At 31.9% G+C, this 23,051-nt stretch overlaps 4 protein-coding genes across 7 annotated transcripts; all 4 read right to left on the bottom strand.

The window, feature by feature from the left end:
- Positions 1 to 2,836: 2,836 nt before the first annotated feature.
- Positions 2,837 to 5,118, bottom strand: LOC107405422 (STOREKEEPER protein). Of its 2 annotated transcripts, none has more exons than XM_025069064.3 (2): positions 4,062 to 5,118; positions 2,837 to 3,283 (listed from the first exon to the last, which is right to left on the bottom strand). In XM_025069064.3, the coding sequence occupies exons 1-2, from the start codon at positions 5,062 to 5,064 to the stop codon at positions 3,171 to 3,173; spliced, it is 1,116 nt and encodes a 371-aa protein (XP_024924832.3). In that variant the 5' UTR covers positions 5,065 to 5,118; the 3' UTR covers positions 2,837 to 3,170. The 2 variants fall into 2 exon arrangements, with proteins under 2 accessions (XP_024924832.3, XP_024924833.3); XM_025069065.3 differs by lacking the exon at positions 2,837 to 3,283 and adding an exon at positions 3,362 to 3,702 and having other exon boundaries at positions 4,062 to 5,117.
- A 6,219-nt stretch (positions 5,119 to 11,337) lies between these two features.
- On the bottom strand, positions 11,338 to 17,401 carry LOC107417021 (formin-like protein 3). Of its 2 annotated transcripts, XM_048472858.2 has the most exons (7): positions 16,653 to 17,401; positions 15,069 to 15,846; positions 14,461 to 14,989; positions 14,165 to 14,370; positions 12,883 to 13,118; positions 11,817 to 12,709; positions 11,338 to 11,529 (listed from the first exon to the last, which is right to left on the bottom strand). In XM_048472858.2, the coding sequence occupies exons 1-6, from the start codon at positions 16,803 to 16,805 to the stop codon at positions 11,834 to 11,836; spliced, it is 2,778 nt and encodes a 925-aa protein (XP_048328815.2). In that variant the 5' UTR covers positions 16,806 to 17,401; the 3' UTR covers positions 11,338 to 11,529; positions 11,817 to 11,833. The 2 variants fall into 2 exon arrangements, with proteins under 2 accessions (XP_048328815.2, XP_024928743.3); XM_025072975.3 differs by lacking the exon at positions 11,338 to 11,529 and having other exon boundaries at positions 11,597 to 12,709.
- A 1,582-nt stretch (positions 17,402 to 18,983) lies between these two features.
- On the bottom strand, positions 18,984 to 20,354 carry LOC107417019 (agamous-like MADS-box protein AGL104). Of its 2 annotated transcripts, XM_016025575.4 has the most exons (6): positions 20,301 to 20,354; positions 20,123 to 20,184; positions 19,845 to 19,944; positions 19,717 to 19,767; positions 19,547 to 19,614; positions 18,989 to 19,342 (listed from the first exon to the last, which is right to left on the bottom strand). In XM_016025575.4, exons 1-6 carry the CDS (start codon positions 20,304 to 20,306, stop codon positions 19,300 to 19,302), a joined length of 330 nt encoding a protein of 109 aa, XP_015881061.4. In that variant the 5' UTR covers positions 20,307 to 20,354; the 3' UTR covers positions 18,989 to 19,299. The 2 variants fall into 2 exon arrangements, with proteins under 2 accessions (XP_048328331.2, XP_015881061.4); XM_048472374.2 differs by lacking the exon at positions 19,547 to 19,614 and having other exon boundaries at positions 18,984 to 19,342; positions 19,682 to 19,767.
- A 32-nt stretch (positions 20,355 to 20,386) lies between these two features.
- On the bottom strand, positions 20,387 to 21,153 carry LOC132803614 (agamous-like MADS-box protein AGL66). The gene is made up of 4 exons (XM_060816870.1): positions 20,935 to 21,153; positions 20,797 to 20,850; positions 20,639 to 20,657; positions 20,387 to 20,536 (listed from the first exon to the last, which is right to left on the bottom strand). The coding sequence occupies exons 1-4, from the start codon at positions 21,117 to 21,119 to the stop codon at positions 20,453 to 20,455; spliced, it is 342 nt and encodes a 113-aa protein (XP_060672853.1). The 5' UTR covers positions 21,120 to 21,153; the 3' UTR covers positions 20,387 to 20,452.
- Positions 21,154 to 23,051: the final 1,898 nt, after the last annotated feature.

Below are 23,051 nucleotides of genomic sequence, written 5' to 3'. Positions count from 1 at the left end.
AATAATAATACATATATGATAAAATTATTTATTAATTAAAATATATAATATAACTATTATAATTACATTATGATTTATGAATATTATCTCAATACCATATATAGTTTTTTTGGTGGTTGAAAACTATTGTAAATAATATTCAAAATATTATATTTTAATAGTTAATTTAGGTTAAAATACAATGTTTTATCTTATAATATTAAATAAATATAAATGATATCTTCAAAAATTTTTATCAAAAAAATATTAGGTTTAATGGATATTTCTAGAAATTTAGATGAAAATTTCAAAAATATCGATGGATATTGTGGAAACTTTGACCAAAATATGAAGCAATTGACGTTGATATATATAAACCTAAAGCTTTGAAAAAATATTGAAAATTTCGTTGGAAATTATGAAAATTTTATTTATTTTGTTTTGGAATCTAAATTTTTTTATTAATTTATTAAAAATATAAAAATTAAAAAAATTATAGATATTTTAAACTATGGTTTTAGGTAAGGTTTAAAATATCCGATATTTCCTCGATATTTCCATTTTTTGAAGGGATCGAAATAAAATTTAAGTTCGACATGGAAATAGACAGAATTTCCATAATATCCATTGAAATTTTTGAAATTTCGGTAAAATTTCCATAAAAATTTCCATAAAATATCTACATCAAATCCATGATGAAATTTCTACTGAAATTTTAAAAATATCCAATATTTTTTAATTTTTTTAAAAAAAATTCATAAATATTATTGCTATTTAGTAAAACTTTTTATCAAATTAACTACATTGATAATTTTTTACCCTTTAATTGCTTTTTAGATATTTAGTGATATAAGTAAAATAGAATGAATTGAATTGAATACTGTTAATAAGTTTTACTTATTTATTAAATATCGATAAAGCAAAAATACAAAGATTGTGGATTATATTTTTGAATCTTGGAAATTTTAATATTTAAAATTATAATGGAAGATGATGATGAAGAGGGCAATTAAATGTACCAATGGATTAGAGATGTTTATTTAGATGATCATGAAGGGAATCCTAATCTAAAGATAGCTCAACAAGCTGAAAAAAAGGGAATAGATGTTCAAAAAGTGATTGCTGAAGAAGTAAATTCTAGTAGTGGTGATTCATTTCAAAAGCTTATGAGAGAGCCAACTAGAACTACTAGTGTTTCAGCTCCATCAGGTGGTACACATTCACAGTTTGAGATTCTTAGTAGTCACTCTAGCTCTAGTGGTGATGAAGATAACTTCAATAAATTATCTGAATTAGAAGTTAGAAAAGGTAGTGGCCAAAGGGAATCACCAAGTCAAGAAGTTCGATTAAGCCCATTTACTGGTGAACAATATTACACACATGCAATACAAGATGAAGATCATGGGAGTAAAGATGCAGGTCAATGATTCGATAATATTGTAAAAGACTATATACATAAAGAAAAATCTATAATGGAGATGTCACAACAACAAGAAGATTCAATTTCTACGAATTTTGGATTTATAAGGGTTGGAAGTTATTTTCACAATCCTTATTCAATGGATATGTATGGAATGTCATCAAGTAGTAACTTATGAGTACCATCTCAAACTCAACCATCATAGAGTAGTAGTTATGCACATAGTCAACTAATAATGCAAGATCCATATGGTTGGCATATTAATAATTATATGCAAAATTATTAGGGAAATACATCTTTTCATAACTACTTTTCACATTTTACATTTCAAAATCAAAATAAGGAAGAAACCGATGATTTTAAACCATCGAGAAGTTCTATATAATATTAAGATGACATTTATAAGCTATAAGGTAATTGTAATAATCGTTTTATATATTTTAGTTAATAAATAATTTTATCATATATGTATTTTTTGATACATTTTTATTTATAATAATTAATCCATGATCATTAATGATTGTTAAAAATCAATTCACTAAGAAGAATATAACATTCATTCAATATTTTAGTAAGTTTTATAATTAATGGATTAAATAAGCTAATTCTAAAGTTTCAATAAAATTTTTCACTTTTTAAAACAAATTTTCATAATTTTTTATCGATATTCGATATTTTTTGATATTTTCATAGAAATTTTTGTATTTAAACTCTTAATATTTCCATCGATATTTATTTTTTGAACTTTGATTGTAGGCGGTGTTTTAAAAAGCACATCTAAGTGAAAAATAATGCATTTTGAGCAAAGTTTTGAAAAGACGGCCAACGCCATGTCAGTCATTTAATTCACGCCTAAGCACCATAATGCGTGAACCTTTTTCATCAAATTTTTTTTTTTTTAAGATTTAAAAAGGTTAAGAAATTACAAAAACAATAAAAAATGAAAAAAGAAAAATTAATGTTTAAAGGGGGAAAAAAAATATTTGGTAAAATCCTTAGGTGTGTATTGCATGATTCATCAAAGAAAAAATTAATAAATTATAAACATTAAGCTGCATATTTTTAAAAAGGAATGAATAAATTGGAGTCGAATAAATAGTTAACTAAGAGTTAGTCAGACTATAATTATATCTAAATTTTATATGGTATGAATTATTAAGTAATATTTGTAGACTTGTAGTGTATACAATTTGAGACTAATTTTTTTTTGGGTTGGAAATTTGGAAGGCATAAAATTTCCATGAATCACAAAGTTTTAATAAATTTATTATAAATAAATGCTTGTTTATTTATTTATGTTAATTACATGTATTACAATAATATAAGCTTATATAGATTTTTAACTTCCAAAATATAAATTATTTTATTTATTTTATGGTTTTATATGGTAATAATAACTATAAAAAATGGCCATAAGACCTTATTACGCCTGAGCATACCTAAACTCTTAACCTAAGCTCTTTAAAGCTTTACCTCGTTTAAGCTTAAAGCTTGAACTCGATGTTTAGCCATGCCTTACGCGTTCTACAACTTTGGTGGTTGGCAATCAATTCCTATACCAAGCATGTAAACTACCTATCTCAACTTCACACACCCAGTCTGTAGCTAACACAGCAAACCGTAGTTATTCATCTAAAAGTTAGTCATTTCTTTTGTTTCAAAAGTAAGACTAGGAAAAACCACACCCTTCATTAACCCAATTGTAATCAAATCAGGATGTCAATTTTAAAGATCTTAAAAACTGAAAAAGTTGATGAATAATTTCTTTTGCCTAGCTAGACTTAAAAAAAATGAAGCGAAAAATGGACTTTCTTGGTTTCTCATGTAGGAAAAGCAGAGGCTCTGATTCTAATTTTTCATGGTGGATCATCTCTACAACATTTCCTGAAATTAAAAATACATAAACTAGTGGATTAGAAGATATGAAAAACATGTATACACGACTTAATGCTCTAAATTCTTCATCCTTGACATGAAGGACATATGACCAGGATGTCAGTAATATAACCTACTACAAAACTTTCCGCTAAATTCATTAATATAATGAAACAAGTATAACAAAAATATATTGGAGCTTTTCAACAAATTCATGCATGTGTTCATACGAGGTTATGTGGAATATTAGGTGACTTCATGTTGAGTTCAATCTCCCTCGATAATATATATATATATATATATATATATATACATATAGGAAATAAGCTCATCAAAGTGCCATTGATTAAACTAACAGGAGCTACAACGGAAAACATGATTCATTTCGAGAGACTGCAATGCCTTACTCTGTCTCTTAAATCTAAGACCTGTCAAAAAGTATAAGGGTAGTTATAGTTCTCAAAACAAACCGAGCATTTAGCAGAGGGCCATCATTCCAAACATCATCAAGGTAAAAGCTACAAATTCAATGAAGATGCAAATCCAATAGGATAGAATTATAATAGCACAAAGCAATTTTCTTTAAACATAGGCAAAAGTCTCCAAGTAAAGGTATATCTCAACAGCTAATTCATAGCACCCCTTACCAAAATTTGGAATCCCTTTTGGGATAAAAGTCTATACCAGTAATCTTTCAAATCAATATATGAACAAAATCCAAGAAATTATTAACTACCTTCACCAGAATCCTAATCCATGGACTTAAGCGAATCAAGTATCGCCTTACCTTGTTCTTGAATCAATTCAATCTTATGTAAGTACAAAGCAATTTCCTCTAAATGCAACTTGCTCCACCTATCCTCCAATTCCTTCACCCTTGATTTCTCAATCAAAGGCAATATTCTCTTAGTAGCATTCACAATCCACTCCGAACCCGGTACACATTTCATCAATCTCAGAGACTCATTCAAACTCGGATGATTAGACCAAAACTCTTCTGTTTGATTCTTCTCCATCTCTCCATTTTCATCATTCTTCTTCTCAACCACATCTTCTGCTTCATCCTTGTCACCGCCATTACTCTGTCTCAGAGTCCCGTTACATTTAATCCCATCATCATTATCATATACACTAGTTTCCCAAATCTTCTTGCCCAGGTCGAAGATTATCTTCTCATGGGGATTAGGAAATACATGGTCTCCATCCAGAGTCTTTTGGGCATTGATCTTGTACTTCTTCTTCAACCTCCTAATCTTCTCCATCAACTGGTTCTTTGACACATTCGCCTGGATAGTATTCTTAACAAATTCATAAAATGCATTGTAATCGGCATTTGGATCCGAACCTTTCTTGAACCGGTACTCTATCATACCATTCAAGATTGCAATCTCGTCGTCCTGGTTCCACAATCGATTTAACCCAGATCCTTTTTTTGCATCCACATCATCGGATACCTTCCTCTTTTTTGAATCCTTCACACTCTGTTCGTGTTCCGGTTCAGCCGTTGGATGGGCCTTGTTCTTCATCTTTGGCTTGGAAGAATCTTCCATGGAGGTGGGTTTGGACACAATGGGCTTGATGGTGAAGTCGGAAGCCGAAGGCGACCCATAAGTGTTGCAGGATTCAGATTCAGAGTCCGTCTTGTGTTCTGAATCGCCATGGGAGGGTGATTGGGGTTTCGAAATCTTGGAGGAAAAAGAACACTTTTTCATAGTAGATGAGGCATCGTATTCAAGCTCGTTTTCATCGTCATCCTCATGATCGGATGCAAAAAGACATTTAGGAGACATTATAAACAGATCAAACAAAAAAGAAAAAAATAAAGGGTAATGGAAAAATACCAAATTGAGCGATGGGAGGGGTTTATATAAGGTTCTTGTAGGGTTTTGATCAGCTTCCTTGATGACGTGTTATTGACTTCCCAAACATGGTCACACACTCCGTGCCATATCTAGACACGTCGGACTCCATTTTATTTTTATTTTTATTTTTTTATGGTAGTCGCAAATCATTCTAAAGTATGCATACTTTGAATTTTACATTTTAAATTTTTATTTTAGATATTATACTCCTTAAATTTTACTTTGTCTTACACACTGTTATAACTAGAAGTGGACAAAATCCAATCCAACTCATTTAAACCGTCCAATATAATTCATTTTTAACTGTTTAGATTGAATTTTTACATTAATTGAATTGGATTGGGTTCAAAATATTATAAATTATTTGAATTGGATTGGTTATGAGTTGGAAATATAAATCCAATCCAACCAAAATTATATATTATATAATTAAAAAATTATATATATATAATTTTTTTTTCATTTTTATATATTAATTTTTAATATATATTTTTTTAACCCATCGGTTTCATCCCCAATTTCTAAATTGACTTGGAACCATAAACATTTACCTGCCTTGACGTCACACTTCCTCCGTAACCCTAAACATTTACCTGCCTTGCTACGTTTTTTTTATTATTTTCTATTGTAGGAGTGAAAAGATGACTATATTGGATTATGCTAATTGTATTTTATGTTTGGATAACTATAATTTATTATATATTTTTTGTTTTTGAATTTTTTTTATTTGTATTGTACATTTATAGACTACTAAATTTCAAACCGATTAACCAATCCAAACCAAACCGATCATAAATGGTTTTATTTGATATGAATTTAACGTTTCAATGATTTGGATTGGATTCTATATTAGATAATCCGAAAAGTACGGATTGAATTATATTTTGGTCCAAGAACCAATCCAATCCATGCCCACCCCTAATTATAACCTCCTCGCTTTTTCTATTAAAATTTTGACAGACTTATTACATGGCACACATGAAGCAAAAAATGAATATGCAAAATGCCAATCTATTATCGTTTAGAATAGAAAATGCAAAAAAATTCCACGTAAAAAATTATAAAATTATAAAATTATACTATTATACTTTTATTTGGAAATGTAAAAATTTTATATAAAAAAACACATATTAGAAAATCTTATAAATATCTTTCTTCTAAATAATAAATATAAATATAAAAAATATATGTAATATATATATATATATATATATATTTTAATAATAATTTTTCAATTTTTTTAGATTTTATAAATAGCATATTCTTTTTTTGTGTCTTTATGTTTTCTCTATTTATTATTTTTAAATTTTATAAAAAATAAAATAGATATTGTTTAAAATTTTTACTTGAAAATTTAGTATTTTGCATCCTAAACTATATAGAATTATATTTTGTATTTTCATTTTTTTATCCCATGTGCCAGTCATATAATATATCTGTTAAAAACGATAAAAATAGAAGAGGGTGCAACGGTGCAAGGAAAAGTGAAGTTGAGTGTGCAAGATGCCCCAAAAAAAAAAAAAAAAAGTTAGGGTGTAAAGTGCAAATGTATGTATACTTTAGGGTGTGTCAATGCCAGTATTCTTCTTTTAGCTTTTCTTTCTTTTTTGTTATTCGTAAGAATTTTTTATTTTATTTTATTTTTCTTATTATGAAAAATTTCATATATTAAATTTACATTTGATGCTTAATTAGTAAGGTTAAAAATATTTATAACACATTTGGCATGCATAATAGACTTAAGAATAAAATAACAATTATGTAGATTTAACTATTTGTTTGTTTGATATAGAATTTATATATCCATAGGATTACATATTCCCCCCATTAAGTAATAGTCAATCAATAACTGTAAAATTTTATTTTTAATTAATTTTTATCAATTATGATAATTTTTGAAAGAGAAATAAATATTTATAAATGCAAAATATTGAATCTAATTCAATACAATAACTATAACAACTATTCATTTTCCCCTTTTTTTAGTTCCTATAAGTAGATATTCTTATCTTTTGAAGAATATCAAACATCTCTTTTGATGTGTTGATGCAAATTTCATGACATCTAGCAAGTAGATTAGTCATCCATAAGCTAGCATGCAAGCCAACACATGGCTAAACCATTTACACCTGATCGTATAGGTGCTTTCATGCATGAAATTTAAATGTACTTAGTCGATACCTAAGGTAGCTACACGTCAACAGGCATGGATATGTAATGTGCATTCTTGAAACCTAGGTTAACACATGTCTACATGTATGTAATTATTCACTATTTCATCCTTGTATAAATAGAAGCTTCTCCCCTTAACGTTTGTAGAACAATAACAACAAGAAGGGAAAAAAAAATAAAAATAAAAATAAAAATACTTGAAGTGAGGTATTGAGAGTTTCACATTGTTAAACTTTCATATTTTTTTCTTATTTGTATTTGAAAATATTTTAATACAAAAATTCTTAGCAATTTTCAAAATATTTTTCTCTCAATTTATAATAGTGGTATCAAAGCTTTATTCAATCGTTGTTGAGCGTACTTTAGCAAATATTGTTATCGTGGTCGAATCAAGTTCCTTATCAATTTTTGAACCAATTTTCAAAGATGAAAACTATGATTTTTGGTCCATTAAAATGAAAACTTTTTATAAATTTTAAGATTTGTGGGATATTATTGAGACTGGAATTAACTTGATGACTCAACCTCTACTGATCTTGATGAGAAAAAAGGTAAAAGAAATCTCACCAAGAAAGTCAAAAGCATTACATATTTTGCAGCAAGTTGTTGCAGACCAGGCTCATAAGTGCTAAGAATGCACGAAATATCTTACAGGATGAAATTGCAAACTTTAAAATGAGAGTTTAAAAATTTGAAGATAAAAGAATTTGAATATGCTAAGGATTACCATTCTTGAATCAAAGCGTTGGTAAATCAAATGAAACATATGGGGAAGATATTTCTACTAAGAAAATTATTTAGAAAGTATTGATTAGTGTTACTGAAAAATATAATGACAAAAGTGATTGCTATTGAGGAATCAACAGATATTTATCAATTTTCAGTAGTGGAGTTAATGAGCTTTTTACAAGCTTTTAAAAAGAGATTAAGTGCTTATAGTGAAAATATGTTGAGAGTGCATTTCAATCTAAATCTAATGCACTTCATTAAAATTAAACAAAAAAAAAATTAAATAAAAGAAAACTTTTAGATGAAAGAGCTCTAAGAATGATGTACAAAAAAAGAGTGTAAATTATTTTCCTTGTAATATCTGCAAAAAGTCAAACCATTTGGAGAAGGATTGTTGGTTTCATAATAGAGGACAATGCAAGAATTGCAAGAAATTTGGCTACATTGAAAAATATTGTTGTTTTAGAGAAATTTACGAAGCTAACTTCTTTGAAGACGAAACGATGCCAGAATTCTTTTTTATGCTTGTCAAGCTTCAACAAAAGCCAAAAATGACAAGTGGTAAATTGATAGTGATTGTAGCAATCACATGATTAATGATGCAAGTATTTTTCACGATACTGATGTTGGGGGAGAAAATAATAACTTATACCATATGAAATGACTTCTACAAGACTTTTACATATATATATATATATATATATATTTATAAAGCATTCATACATTCAATGGGATCCACATATATAATAACCTATAAAACACTTTAACACCTACACACCTGACACTACTAACTTGGACAAGATAGCTCTTTCTCTAGGAGCCTACTCTACTCACTTTAATACGTACACCACTTACACACACAAATTAGACTCTACCAAAACTTTGCTCTCAGTCACACTAACCGAGAGCCTCCTTGGAGCTCCCTTGCTAGCTCACCAAGCAGGGAAGCCAAAGCTTCCTTTTATACTTGACAAAGTCGGTTGCTTTGGCCTACTCAAAGCTTCTAGACTTCTCTACTGTGTCCTTGCTCTCATCCTCAATTTTAGATATTTTTTTTCACAAATTCCAATGCTCGACTTCCAACCAAGTATATCAAATATACTAGTTAATTCTAGAATCTTCTAGGTCAATATTGACCCTTCAACTGATATATCATGTAGATCATAAGTTAAATTGGAAAATGGAGCATTAGTGGAAGCAACTAAAAAAGGTATTATTGTTGTCCAGACGAAAGAAAGAAAAAGAGTAATGCACAATGTTCTCTTAGTTCCCAACTTAAAAAGCAAAATCTACTAAATACGAGCTAAATGACACAAAATAGCTATTCTTTACATTTTGAGGGAGATTGGTGCAAAATCTACGATAACAATGTGATCATAGCCAATGTCAAGATGGAGCAAAAGAACTCTTTTATTCAATAGAGATATACTAAAGATGTAATTTTGAATGTGCTCTGAGATGACTCTTGATTATGGCATCAAAGATTAGGTAACTTTAATTGTATAAGAAAAATACAAAGAGAGATTTACCATCAATTAAAGAAAATGATGACATTTGTGAAAGTAGTATTTTTGAGAAGCAGCACTGTCAATCATTTAGCTCGAGCAAATTATGAAAAGTTAAAGGCTTTCTAAATTTGGTGCACATAAATGTATATGGCCAATAAGAACTCCAACATACAATTGTAATACCTTGCAACCACTGATAAATTTACCACTCTATATCGATATTATCCCAATTTAACTGTCATTATCCCAAATTAGCTATCTCACTCAATATGAGATTTTTTGTTCAAAGTTTTTTAGGAGGTTACTTATCATTGGACTACTCTCGTTTAAGTATGTTTAACTTCGAAATTCTTTTGAACTCTAAAGCCAACTGTTCTAAAAAAGTCTTAGAGTTATAAGAGTGACTATCATTACATTTGAACCATACCCTATATCACATTCTGTCGATGTGGATTGGATATTAAGTAGCCTGCTAGTGCCTCTTGCACCTGCCCACATTGGTCATCACAATTTACCCCCTTCGTGCATAGCATCCTCCACTTGTAAACCTATTACTCTCTGTCAATATTGTCTCCAATTTAACATTTAGTTATCACACTCAGTTGTGAGAATGATTATCATTACATTTGAATCATATCCCATACCATATTCAAACAATATGGGATTAGATATTAGGTATCCTGCTAGGTATCTTGCACCTGCCCACACTGATCGCCATAATCTACCCGCTTTGGGGCACAATGTTCTCCACTGGTGGATCTATTAGTCTCACTCAATATAAGATTTTTGTTCAAATTTCCTAGAAGATCATCCATTTTTAGACTACTCTCACCTGAGTATGCTTAGTTTCGTAGTTGTTTCTAACCCTGAAGCCAAATGCTTTAAAAATATCTTGATATTATGAGAGTAACTATCATTAGTTATGAACCTTCTCACAAACCACAGTTGAATGATGTGGGATTGAACATAGAGTAGTTTGTTGGTGCCTCTTGCACCCACCTACACTATTCGTCAGGTAACCAAAATAGGTACGTCATTCTCTTCATTGATGGTTATTCAAGAATACGTTGGGTATATTTTATGTAAGCAAAATCACAAGTTTTTGAAATTTTTAAAAAATTCAAAAATTATGTTAAAAATTAGAGTGGTTGTAAAATAAAATTGTTAAGGAGAGATTATGGTATTAAATATAACTCTAGATAGTTTATTAAATTCTATAAAGGTGAACATGTTGAATATCAAACGAGAATTTGCTATGCTCTTGAATAAAGTAGTGTATTTGAAGGAAAAAAACAAAACTGTCAACGTATAAATGTAATTAGCTGCCATCTACGATAGCTACATATCAACATGTATGGATTTGTAATGTATATTCATGACACCTAGGTTAGCACATGTTTACATACAGGTAATGACTCACTACTTCAACCCTGTATAAATAGGTGCTTCTCCTATTAGCATTTGTACAACAACAAGAAAAAAAAAAAAAACAAAATATTTGTAGTGATGTGTTAGAGTTTTGCATTTGTTAAAGCTTTCACCTTTTCTTACTTGTAATTAAAAACATTTTAATAAAAAAATTCCTAGCAATTTTCAAAACATCTTTCCCTCAATTTCTGACTATGATTAAAGTTAAAAATAAAATATATTGTGAATGTCCCATTTTCTTAAAAGTAAATGAATAAATTGCCAAAGATGACATAAAAACAAGTTAGTGTCAGTGGGTTTCCTTTATAAAATGTTTTTCTGTACATTTGAAATGCTTTTTGCGCTCAGAAGGAAAAACATGATAACAAAAAGCTTTGTCCTCATTTTCAACAAATTTTACTTCCTAAAACAAAAAGCCTTCCATTTAAGCAACAAAACTTCCAGAAGGAAAATTCAAAGCATTTGATAATTTTGTTGCTCCACAGAGAGATATGGACTGGTTCTGCAATGTAGTATTATCTGGTCATCATGCCCTCCTAAGATTTTCCAAGCCCACCTAAGTAATGTGCAGCAGAGAATGATTAATAGTATGGATTAGATTTCAGAAGCAATTTTCAAAACCATTTCTAGAAACCAATGCTTTCCTTTTTTCCTCACCACATCCATAGATCAATATCTCAAAGATTTTACACACGTTATGGCACAATTGCATTACTTTGAAGACAATTTTCCCCTTCCTTTTGCTTGCAAGCACACCCTATACTAAGTGAAGGTTTTCTTCTGTAATTCTATTAAGGAAACAAGGAAGTGATAGTAAAGCTTCCAAGTCAGGAACTTATATACCTATATGAAAATGAAAGCTAAGGAGATGGACTCTCATCATCTGAACTGGAATCATCATCATCAATTCGTCGCCCGGCAATTGCTGGAAATAGTCGTTGATGAATGTCTGAAGGTGTGGGTTGGTGATTTTCTGAAGTAGCTGCTGCTGTTTGAGAATCTTTTTTGGAAGTGGTAGTCTTTGCTGCCTTTTCTGTGGAATCTTTGATCTCTTTGCATACCTTATCTAAGATTATCAAGAAATCTCGTACGATCACAAATAAGCGCAAACCTTCATCCCTCCCTGCTTTCCCATGAAAGTAATCTGCAGTACTTTTCACAAGAGTCATTATCCTCTTTTCTTCCTCCAAAAGCAATGTGACATCGGTTTCTGCATGCTCCACAAAACTTTTTAGTGTACGATGGAATTCACTGTCTTCATCCAGGTTCTGCATCTCAACCCTTAGAAAGTCTCTAGCTTTCACTAGTGATTGGCCAAGTTTCGATACGGTAGATGTTAGGCTATCTGCATCTATGATGGCTGCCTTTTTAACATCCTCAAGCTCATCCCTTAGACCAGAGACCACCTGCAGACCAAGGCTACGATAGTGCTCTTCCGATTCTTCACCAAGTTCTTCAACAAAATCCTCTGTTCTCACACTGGACATACTTTGGCTTGCTCTGGCTGTACGCACAGCTCTTATGCCCTCGGAACGGATGATCTCCCTAACAACAAAGTGCAAGAGTGTGGTCTTTCCATCAATTCCTTTAACATCTGACAACTTCAAGAGTGTGTCAAGCCTAAATGCTTGCGCGCCACCACGATAGGTACCATCATTCATGCGGTTGCCAGTTTTGAGAACTGCTTCCAAGAGTTTTAGGAATAGCCTGCTCTTTCTGAGTTTGTTGCACCCAACCTGCCATTTAAGATGGCGCATAAAAAGAAATTAGAATACTAAACATTTTGTACTATTAATTAACATGACGAAGTCTGGGAGATTACAAATATATAAATGGTTAGGAAGTGTAAACTAGCAAAAAGACATAAAAGAGTAGCTAATATTATTAAAAGTTATGACTAGTGCCTCACCTCTAAAGATGCGAGGGATTCTTTAACGCCAGAGGCTTCCTCCTGAAGGGAAGTCATAAACATTATTGACTCTAATCGTTTAAAAGCAAATGGGATGTCAACCAATATTTTGAGGAACCGCTCTGCAGGCCCTAGCTGTGAAATATCTCCGGTGAATAACCTAAGCTTCAGTTCCTCTTCTGTTGTTGGTGCCATCTTTAACAAAGTTTGGATGAGCTCCATAGGAAGCTCATTACCTGTTTCAATTGGTAAAAAAGTAAGTTAATGATAATTTTAAACAAATATTTGGTATATATATAAGGGTTCAAAGACTGACTAGATGAAAACGAAATAAAACACTGGCATGTCTATTTACCAGAAGCAAAAAAAATAAAAAAATACAAAAATTACTTGTACATATTATTTCTAGTTTTCTTTGATGCATCTTATACTCCATAAATTTTAATTTTTTACGTTTTCTGTTGAAATAGTGTCACATCAACCCATCTATAGACTTATAAAAAAGGGTATTAAGTTTATTTTTGTTTTTATAACTCTGCCATGTGAGGAAAAGTATTATGAGAGAAGAGAAGCGTAGAGGTCATTGTAGCTACTCTTTAATCTTACAAACTATTTTACTATATGCTTGATTTCCACTTGAATATCATGATTCGATACAACCATTTTTTTAACTTGTTATAAAGAAAGGTTATGTTAACATTCAATTGATCCACCAAAGTGTTAAAATCAAAGGAAATAAAAATTTTACTTGATGATTCCAATAAAAACTAATTCAGGTTGGAAAGATTGAACAAATAAAGCATCAGTCAAGAAGCTTAAATATAAAAATTTGATCGAAATCTGGACTGATCTGAACGCAACAGGTTCATTTAAATTATTTTAGAAGGCACGGACATATATGGTTAAATCACCAACAATGCTTATGTATTACTTGTATTAGCATGGTAAAGTAGATTTAATGAGCACCACTTGTAGTAGATTTATCTTTTCCAACTGTTTCCACATGCTAGAAGGAGACAGTGACAAAAGGCAGGGCATTTTGTTGGCTCAAAGTTACATTAACAGCACAGAGAAAACTTCAAAAAGGGTGATCTTATTCAATAGTCATAGAATCCTTATGGTAAGCCACACAAACAGTACATGAAATAAAAAATAAAGAAATATAGCATGAGCTTGAAACTTTTGGAATAGAAGATTTTCCAAATACATGCAAATTACGTGACATTTTCTGTTGTCATGGAACTTTTATGCAGACCAAACACAAGTAGATAGTGAGACTCACCTTCTCGAAGTGCATCTACAACTTCTTCTATTGTCACGTTCAATGCTCGTAGAAGAATTGCTAGATTTTGTGCTTTCTTAGGATCAATTATCTGAATATATTGGACAGCAGGTTCCAAACTTGATGATTCTTTCTTGCGCTCATTTTTATTCTTGCCCACAGGGTTGTTATAACCAAATAGAGACTCTATCATCTCCTCATTAAACCTGTAAATTTGCAAATAAAGTTGTTGTGACAAGTCTGCCTTAGGCTTATGTGGAAACATAAAATTTATCACAAAAGAGTCATAGCCTCACTGGAATGATCCTCCACTGATCTCATGCCAGACCATGGATTGATCATTGGGGTTGGCAAGAACCTTATCCCAAAAGAATGGCTTCAACTTAGCTTTGTGAGCTCCAGAGTCTGCATCAGTATCCTCTCCCTCACTAGAACCACCATTAGGTTTAGGGCCAGAAAGCTGAGTTTTTCCAGCCATTGGTTTAGGTGGAGCAGGTGGAGGGCGACCTAACTTTGGAGGTGGAGGAGGGCGGGGGCCAGGAGGAGGAGGTGGAGGTGGTGATGGTGCTGAAGGTCGTGGTGGTGGTGGTGGTGTTGGTGGCGGTGCAGGAGGTGGTGGTGCAGGAGATGGAGAAGCTAATCTTCCAGGAGGAGGCTTTAGGGGAGGAAATACTGCTGATGAGGCAGCTACTGATGGTATCGGCTCAGCCACTGAGGAATCACAATTTTCAGATTTCATGGACTGATTGTTAGCAAACTTTGTACCATTAGCGATGAACTCTGTGTTATTGGAGTTTCCTAAGCTCATAGACTTCTGTGAGGAACCTGCAATATCAAATAATAGTAAGAAGATGCTTTAGAAATTGAATTGAATCAACAACAAATCCCAACAAAAAGTATATACCAGCAGAGAAATCACTCAAGGACATGTTGAGAAGAGGTCTATCATCTTTTATTCTAAAAGCCGGATCAACCTTTTTGCGCCTCCTCTTAAGACAGCAACACAAAAGCAGTGCAATGACGGCAACTGCTCCTGCTGCAGCTGCAGCAATGACAATAGTTTTTGCCTGATTTTTGTCATCTTTCTTTGGTGGAGGAGGATGAGGAGCAGGAGGTGAACGTTTACGAGCTGGAGGTGGTGGGCGTACTTTAGGTGTATTTGTTAGGATAACTGGTTTTGCTGGAGGCTCAACTTGGGCCTGAGGAGTTGGAGAAGGAGTTGGAGAAGGAGTTGGGGAACGAGCTGGGGAAGGACCAGGAGAAGGACTTGGAGAAGGAGTGCTGGAAGGTGATTGATCGGATGGTGCTGGAGCTGAAACTGCAGGTGTGGGAGCTTTATCTGGAGTAGGGCTTGGTGCCTTTGACTGATGCAACTTGCTAGCCAAATATCTTCTAGGAGCATGTGGCCAGCCAAAGATAAGCTCGACACACTTCATGAACAACTTCGAGCTAGTTTTGTTATCCGAAACATGAAATGCAGAACTTTTCTTTCTTAAGCAATCAAACAATTCTTGTTTCATATGGGCTGGCAGAACTATGATTGCATTATATATGCTTCGTTTTGTTAAGTACACTGACCTCCAGTCACTAGTTGTTTCCTGTGGGATATACCAGTCAATGTTCTCAACTTCACTTTTCCTGTCTATTAGTTCTTTTCTGCAATGGATCCAATCCTTCTCTGCCTGTTCTCAGAATTTTTGGTAAAATTTTAGTTGAAATCCTTTATTTCCATGAGTCAAATATAGCAGTTATAAAATCTTAGGCCCTGCCCCCAAGTGCATTTGGCATCTCTAATAGAAACAAAATTAATCTCACTCAAATTTCACTAGTAAAGGTGAATTTGCATTACAATAGATGGTGACAGGAATGCACATTTTTAATATACAGTTGCAGGGGAAAAGGAGACGCAGCATGTAGTTACATATGAACTATGCTAAAATGGGATCATTTTATCTAGAGAATTGTAATATGTAGTTATGCTGTATATCCCATCAAATACATATATTTTTAATATTGTCATTCCTATTTTAATTAGAATCCTTAAGAAAACGTGTATCAACCAGATTGGATCAAGATGTAACAGAGACAGGTCCACAATTTGACATATAGCTTAAAAGCTTGTAAAAGCTTCAAAGTTCCTTTAATGCTAAAAGCACAAATTCTTATCTTTGTCCGTATTTATGAGTTTATCACAAATTGGCTACATTTCATATTTTATAGAAACCAAAAGTAGAGCACTGTTACCCAAATTGGCTACACATATGGTGAATAATGGGGTGGTTGTTGCTCTCTCCATTAATAGCAAGATGATTTATTTAACAGAAGCAAGCCGGGGCATTCATGGCATCAATTCCAAATATTCAACAAAATCAATAATATAAGGTAACACAGCCCAAACTACCGTTGAATTCTTAAACCCAAAAATGCATACACAAAATCTAAAATTTATTTTAAAAAAAAAAAAAATTTGCAAGTCAATTTTCCATACCATGTTTCCATCCGTCTTCTGCGAAATACAACTATCTCCATTAATGTTGGAAAACAATTCAGCTACCTTCTTCTTCCCAAGTGAGCTCCCAATTATGAATGCACAAAGCAGAATCAAGAAAATAGCTGTGTAACCTGCTCTTCTCAATTCCATTGTTTCTCAAATGATTACCACAACATCCATGAATTTTCCTTCTCATTTCATCGAACTTGACAGAAATTCCTTCAAATTCTCCAGGGTGGAAGGAAAATGTTTTAGCAGAGTTACCCTTTTGAGCATCCAATACCAAATATGTTTCTACGTTATTATTCAACTTTGCCAGCAACCCACGTAAAAATCATCAACTTGGCGCATAACCCACAAGTTTCCAATGCCTCTGAATCCAAAAAGAGAAAACTTAAACGTTGAAGATTGGAACGTGGAGACATAAACATGCGAAACAAAGCAACAATGCCTTCACGACGACCAATCCGATGAAATGGTATATGAATCAATAAGATAATGTTAAAAAATATAAAAGAAAATACAAATGCAAAGCTCTAACTCCCACCCCCAGAACACGAAAAATCAAAAAAATAACAAAAATTGTTTATTGTAATCTCAAATTTGAAATGTTAACATATATCTTTTTTTGTTTATCCCGTTGGGATTTTTTTTTTTTGTTTTTTTTTTTTTTTTTTGATAGAGTATATTTTCTGTTGAGATTTTTGTTCTTTCGGATGTTTCTTGTTTCTCGGGGGTAAGGAGAGAGAGGAAGAAACAGAGAAAAACAATGACGCGTATTTGAGGACGACGTGAGGAGAACAATGTGGGACACCCATAATAGCTTTTCACTCTTTTGCATTTATGCCCCTCAACTCTTATTGTTTTGCAGAAATTTCCTTTAAATTTTCTAATTTTTCATTCCCTTGCCTTAAAAAAAATATATATATATATTTATATCTATTTATTTATTTATTTTTATTAAAGCTAGTCTAAAAAGATATATATGGACGATAAAAACCTTTTTATTATCTTTCAGGCTAGGCTGCTCGACTTTAAATCCTATATTTGCAGTATGGATTTTATTTGGATATACAAGAAATTGGAAGGGAAATTGTTTTTTCCTATTATTATTATTTTTTTATGTGAAAAATGTATATATATATATATATATATAATATTTTATTTTTTCTTTAAATTTTCCCAAGCAAAGAATGAAAAGTAGGTTAGTTTATTTGTTTTTTCATTTCTTTAACAATTTTCAAGTTCAAAATTAGCTTAAAATTAACTCTATGTATAATTAATGTTTTATGAAAGACGAATTCTTTAGTTGGTGAGAGAAACAAAATCCAATTCGTTATTAACAAAATATTAAAGTTATTAAATTCTGGATAAAAAAGGAGATCAGGTTACTTTATTTGCCTGCATTTGTTTCAATTCTTTTAATTATGTAAGTATTTAAAAAAAAAATAAGATCGATATTTATACTATTTTTTTGGTTGGATGGCAGTGGTCAGCACGAAATTATGTTAGCTTTCTTGGAAACAAAAGCCCTCACCTAATATTTTCTTTTCTAAATAATAATAATAATAATAATAAATAACACAAACAGAGAAATGAAGATAGAAGGGCTTTAATGAATCACAGTCTAACATGAAAATAAATTAGTTCAGTGTGCATTTTTGAGAATAAATATAATATGGCATTAATGGTCTCCACGAAAAGTCTTATTTGGCACTAAACGTGTTTGCTTAAATTGATATTTATACAACCACTAATATTAACAAGAAGAAGGCATTGCTTAAATAAGAATTTTCTTTTTGGATAAATGGAGCCTAATATATCCTAAACGACACCCATATCATTTTTTAGATATACGTTGAAATTGATTTACAACATGTATATCCAATTCTGTATACGTATGTTTCGCTCATGATATATGAAATCCATCCCTTAATAGAATAGAATTATTGCTTAAATTTTCTTCTTCTTAATAGTTTTAACTCAGCTGTCTCTTAGACCTCAGTGACATTCAGCATTTCCATTTCCTTAACAATGCACAGCCAGGAGCCGCCTAAATTGGAACCGAGCCATTTATTACTATGCTGGGGCTTTAGTAGAATTACTATTAAATGTTAGCCCTTTACTCTAAATACAAAGAAAGCTTTTATAAATGGCATTCACAGTTGAGGACGATAGGATTGATTAAGTATTTCTCTGAGTCATGACAGGTTAGAGGACAATGTTAAGTGTTTTACATTTTTGGCAAAGTAAAAGTCCTTCAGATGCCCCAGGAAAAGCATTCGCAAAGCATTGTTTTGAGTCATGGTGAAAAAATAAGGATTTTGAAGCAGTAATTAGAAATATACAAGACAAGTTTGATTTAGCATCATAAAAACTTGATGGGTTTATGTAATAATTCACCACATATACACTTTCCATTGCATTGCAAAGTTTGACAAGGACCAAAAGTCTACAAAATTTATTGGTAAAACCCAAAATCTATTACTTATGGAAAATCACTCAAAGTTGATTAAAGGAGTATATTCTTGGACAACCATATATGACTCTCACTTGATATTCGACCTTGGAGTAGGCTTTGCACTCTAAAGATTCCAATGGCTATGAGCCTTTAAGAAATCTAAAGTTACCCAGTGGTGGAAGGTTATGTTGTTTTTGGCTGGTCATGATCATTTGCTGTGGAATTCCTATACAACACAACAGAAAAGACATGCAAAGTTCAATCACCAGGGAAAATCCCTTTACGTCTATGTCTTAGAACTTATGAATAAGGAGTTTCCAGATGCTTCAAATGCGGGGACAAATGAAAAAAGTAGTTATCAACTCATCAGTCAAAAGTTATTTATCTATGCAACAATGAACTAATTATCAGGGAACAAAAATTCCGGTACCTATTCCTGCTAGCTTCTGCAGACCCTTCAGTCATCAACCCCATATTTTTTATGTTGGGAGAAATCACCTAGGGAAAGATTTCATAAGCTATTAGGATCATCATGCAGGAAATAACAATAAAACTTGGCATTTACCATATTGTATTTTCTGTTCTTTCCAGCCATGTTACCTCCACAGTCCCAGATTCTTGTACCATGATTTGTTTACCAAGCAACTCTGCCTGATAGAAAGAAGAAAATTTGTTTATTTCAGCTTCAATAAGATGAAGTAAATAAAGGCTAGGGATCATTAAATCACCTTCAGCTTCTCTACATGTCGAAGTGAATCGGTAAGGAATTGCTGGTACACTTGAGCTTCATGAACTGAGGTAATGTTCTTCAGATCTGGATTGTAAATCCTTGTTTGACAAAAATAAATAAAAGGTATGGTTTATTAAGAGCTTTTGTATGGCAGCCCAAAAAAAAAAAAAAAAAAGTGAAAGGAAAATAAAAGAAATGTGAATCCTTCAAACCCAAAACAAATAATTATAAGAATTGAAATAAAATAAACTAAAATAAAAAGAAAATCAAACTCACTTCATCTTTTCCTGTGCCTTTTGATGGCGCTGACTGACTTGCTGGAGTTTCTCCTGAAGAGCCTACAAATTTCAAACAGAGATTTTGAAAAAAATAAATAAAAAAATCAACAAATTAAAATTAATTCATAATTGGGAAAATGTCAACATCGTCTACTAAGAAACTATTTATTGTTTACCTCCATTCTGAGCTTATCATGCCATTACCCGTGATAAATCATTGATAAGAAGGATATGAAAAAAAAAAAAAAAAAAGGAAGGGAAACAAAGACGAATTGTTGTCAGCCAAAAATAAAAAAACCAATGGAAAATGAACAAGAACGCTTTAGTTCTATGGGGAGAGAAAATCATACTTAGATAACTTTTCTAGCATTTCTCCTTCATGTTTCAATTCCCTTAGTCTTTGGTAGAAATACTGAAATTCCAGAATATGGCATAAGGTCAGAATACACATATGACCAAGAAAATGTCAGAATACACAGAGAGAGAGAGAGAGAGAGAGAGAGAGAGAGAGTACATCCTCATTTGAAACTGGTCTGCATTTTTGGACAGGTTTTGAAAGGTAAAAATAGAAAATTAGAGAAAACAAAATTTGTTAGTAATTTCAAAACGAAGATCAGAATAAATGTAATAAAAAGAGAAAGAAGATGTAATAAAAACAAACACAAAACACACCCTCCCCGTAGTTCATTAGGCTGGTCCACGTAACGAAGAAAAACATCTTCTATCCTGAAATGAGAAAGAACAAGAAAACGTCTCAGATCTCAATTGAAATAATGTAAACCCCATCCTGATTTTATTCTCCATATCAACCTGCCATTGCTAGAAAAGCTAGTCAATCGACCAGAAGGAGAAAACATTAAAAGGCCAACATCTGCATCACATAACACAGACAATTCAGAGGCCTTCTTCAGAATTCCATCTCTACGCTTGGAATACGTTGTATGACGTGAACAAGGATTATCAATTTTCATCATTAGGCGCTTCTGGCGACCCATGTTCGATACGATCAAGAACAAGAGAAACAAATAGAAGAAGAAGAAAATATATATATATATATATATATATTATTATTCTCAAGAATTCTGAGAAAGTAGAGTTTATAGGATAAGAAGGGGACAGTGCATTAAATTTGCTAGCCATGCAGAAAGGGAATATTAGTTAAGATGGTCTGCCAATTGTCCAAAATTCCTCAGTCATTATCACTAGAGGATTTTCTTTGGCCTGTCGCTATGAGATTTTTTAACAAAATAGTAGTCTATACATATCTTGAAATTAGAACAACTAAATTAATATTGTTATTTATTCAAATAAATCTAATCTTGGACTGGACGGTTTGAAATCTAAATTGGACTTGAAATGGGGCCACTAATTGAGGGGGAGCACTAATCTTTGGCTATTCTCTATTCACTTCAGCTTAAACGATTTTAAATAAGTAGAATAATTGAAGCCGACATTATTACAACAAGTATGGTAAGCATCTTATTAACAAAATTCGATGTACATAACCAAAAGATTTAAAGAAACTATTTTATTGATTGCATACCTTTTTGCAGATTCCTATTATGCCAGACAAAGGGGTGGCGCAAATTTACACCGCAATTTGAATTAATACTCTATTGTCATAACTCATAACAAGTAGAACTATAGACAGTAAACCTCTCGATACAGAAATAGTTTAATTAATGGATTAGCAACACATCTTAGATTGCTTGATGCAATTATTTATCCTTGATGTTGATATTTCAGACATATTGTTATATCTGGTTCATAAGTTAAGTTAGAAGCTATATAGTGTGGTTAAAATTTCTTTTGAAGAAATCACTGTTCCAATATGTAAATGACATTTGGCCAAGTCTTCATTTGTTGGAGTTTACTTCCTTTAGTTATATACAGCTGTCTAGCTTAATGGGGAAGTAATCAGATAGAAAACACAAAGAAGAGAGGTCTCTGCATTCTCTCTGGTTTTCCATGAAAAATCAGTTTGCATAAGTGATTTTGTGCTGGTTTTGAGCTCGAAAAAGAAGAGAGATGAGAGCAGAGGGTCTGTGTGTTCGTAATCAGTAAACTCACCTTTTAAAGCTTCATAATGGATATGATGGCACATCAGAACTGGATGTAGGTTTTCACCGTGAGAACTGAGCCAGTATAAATTTCTTGTGTGTCCTTTGTTTTATCTTTGTTCTTGTGTTATCTGCTTGAGCCTTTTTTTTTTTTTTAATTATTATTATTATTATTTTTTTTAAGCACTTGCTTTTATCTTTGAGCTGCAGTAATTCTATTTTTCTCCACGAAACAGCTTATATTTTTATTGCTGTCACACATTTAATATGACCACCCTTGTCATGCATGCATGCGTCTCTCACCAGTCCCCACGTTACAGACTTATCAGTTTGCACTGGCTAAAATATGAAGAAAGTAAATTTTATCTCTTAACGGGAAAAACATATTTCCTAGTAATTTTATATTGAAAATTTAGGGATTGGCATTCTTAAGAATGCTTAACCTTGTACTTATAGATAACAAATGAAAAGACCTAGAGTCTCTAGATCACCCACACATCATAGTTTGTCCTAAAGATAATCAACAAAGTTTCCATATTGACGAATGAGTTAAATCAAATAAATTTTTAGCCAATGACTCAGTAAAATGAACAATTTTTTTCACACATCATTTATCCTTTTAGTTCCATTACTTGACCAGTCTGATACTGGTTCCATCACTTGACACTCGAAGAGATTCTAGTGTGTGTCTGCCATTCTCTCTATCCATATACCCCAACTTTTTGCTTCTTACATAAAAAGGAAAATGGTAACAAGTCTTAGAATAACCATAATGCTAGTGTAACAGTAATAGATCTTTATGTTTTCCCAAATTTGCTTTTCTAGAATTAGAGAACTAGATCCTAATCTTTCAGAGATTATTCAAAT

Source organism: Ziziphus jujuba, chromosome 4 (genome assembly GCF_031755915.1).
Source record: "Ziziphus jujuba cultivar Dongzao chromosome 4, ASM3175591v1".
Classification (NCBI taxonomy): domain Eukaryota; kingdom Viridiplantae; phylum Streptophyta; class Magnoliopsida; order Rosales; family Rhamnaceae; genus Ziziphus; species Ziziphus jujuba.
This window is presented reverse-complemented; position numbering and strand designations above follow the sequence as displayed.

Excerpts from the sequence above, each read along its gene's own strand:
- LOC107405422 (XM_025069064.3), bottom strand. The coding sequence starts at position 5,064 with ATGTCTCCTAAATGTCTTTTTGCATCCGATCATGAGGATGACGATGAA. Across the intron at positions 3,284-4,061 it reads TGAATTGATTCAAGAACAAG|GAAATGTTGTAGAGATGATC; the intron begins GTAAGGCGATAC and ends TTTTAATTTCAG.
- LOC107417021 (XM_048472858.2), bottom strand. The coding sequence starts at position 16,805 with ATGGAATTGAGAAGAGCAGGTTACACAGCTATTTTCTTGATTCTGCTT. Across the intron at positions 15,847-16,652 it reads AGAAGACGGATGGAAACATG|GCAGAGAAGGATTGGATCCA; the intron begins GTATGGAAAATT and ends TTCTGAGAACAG. Across the intron at positions 13,119-14,164 it reads TGTAGATGCACTTCGAGAAG|GTAATGAGCTTCCTATGGAG; the intron begins GTGAGTCTCACT and ends CAATTGAAACAG.
- LOC107417019 (XM_016025575.4), bottom strand. Across the intron at positions 19,945-20,122 it reads AAGGCACAGGAAAAGATGAA|GATTTACAATCCAGATCTGA; the intron begins GTGAGTTTGATT and ends TTGTCAAACAAG. Across the intron at positions 19,768-19,844 it reads GACATGTAGAGAAGCTGAAG|GCAGAGTTGCTTGGTAAACA; the intron begins GTGATTTAATGA and ends TCTTTCTATCAG.
- LOC132803614 (XM_060816870.1), bottom strand. The coding sequence starts at position 21,119 with ATGGGTCGCCAGAAGCGCCTAATGATGAAAATTGATAATCCTTGTTCA. Across the intron at positions 20,851-20,934 it reads AGCTTTTCTAGCAATGGCAG|GATAGAAGATGTTTTTCTTC; the intron begins GTTGATATGGAG and ends TTCTCATTTCAG.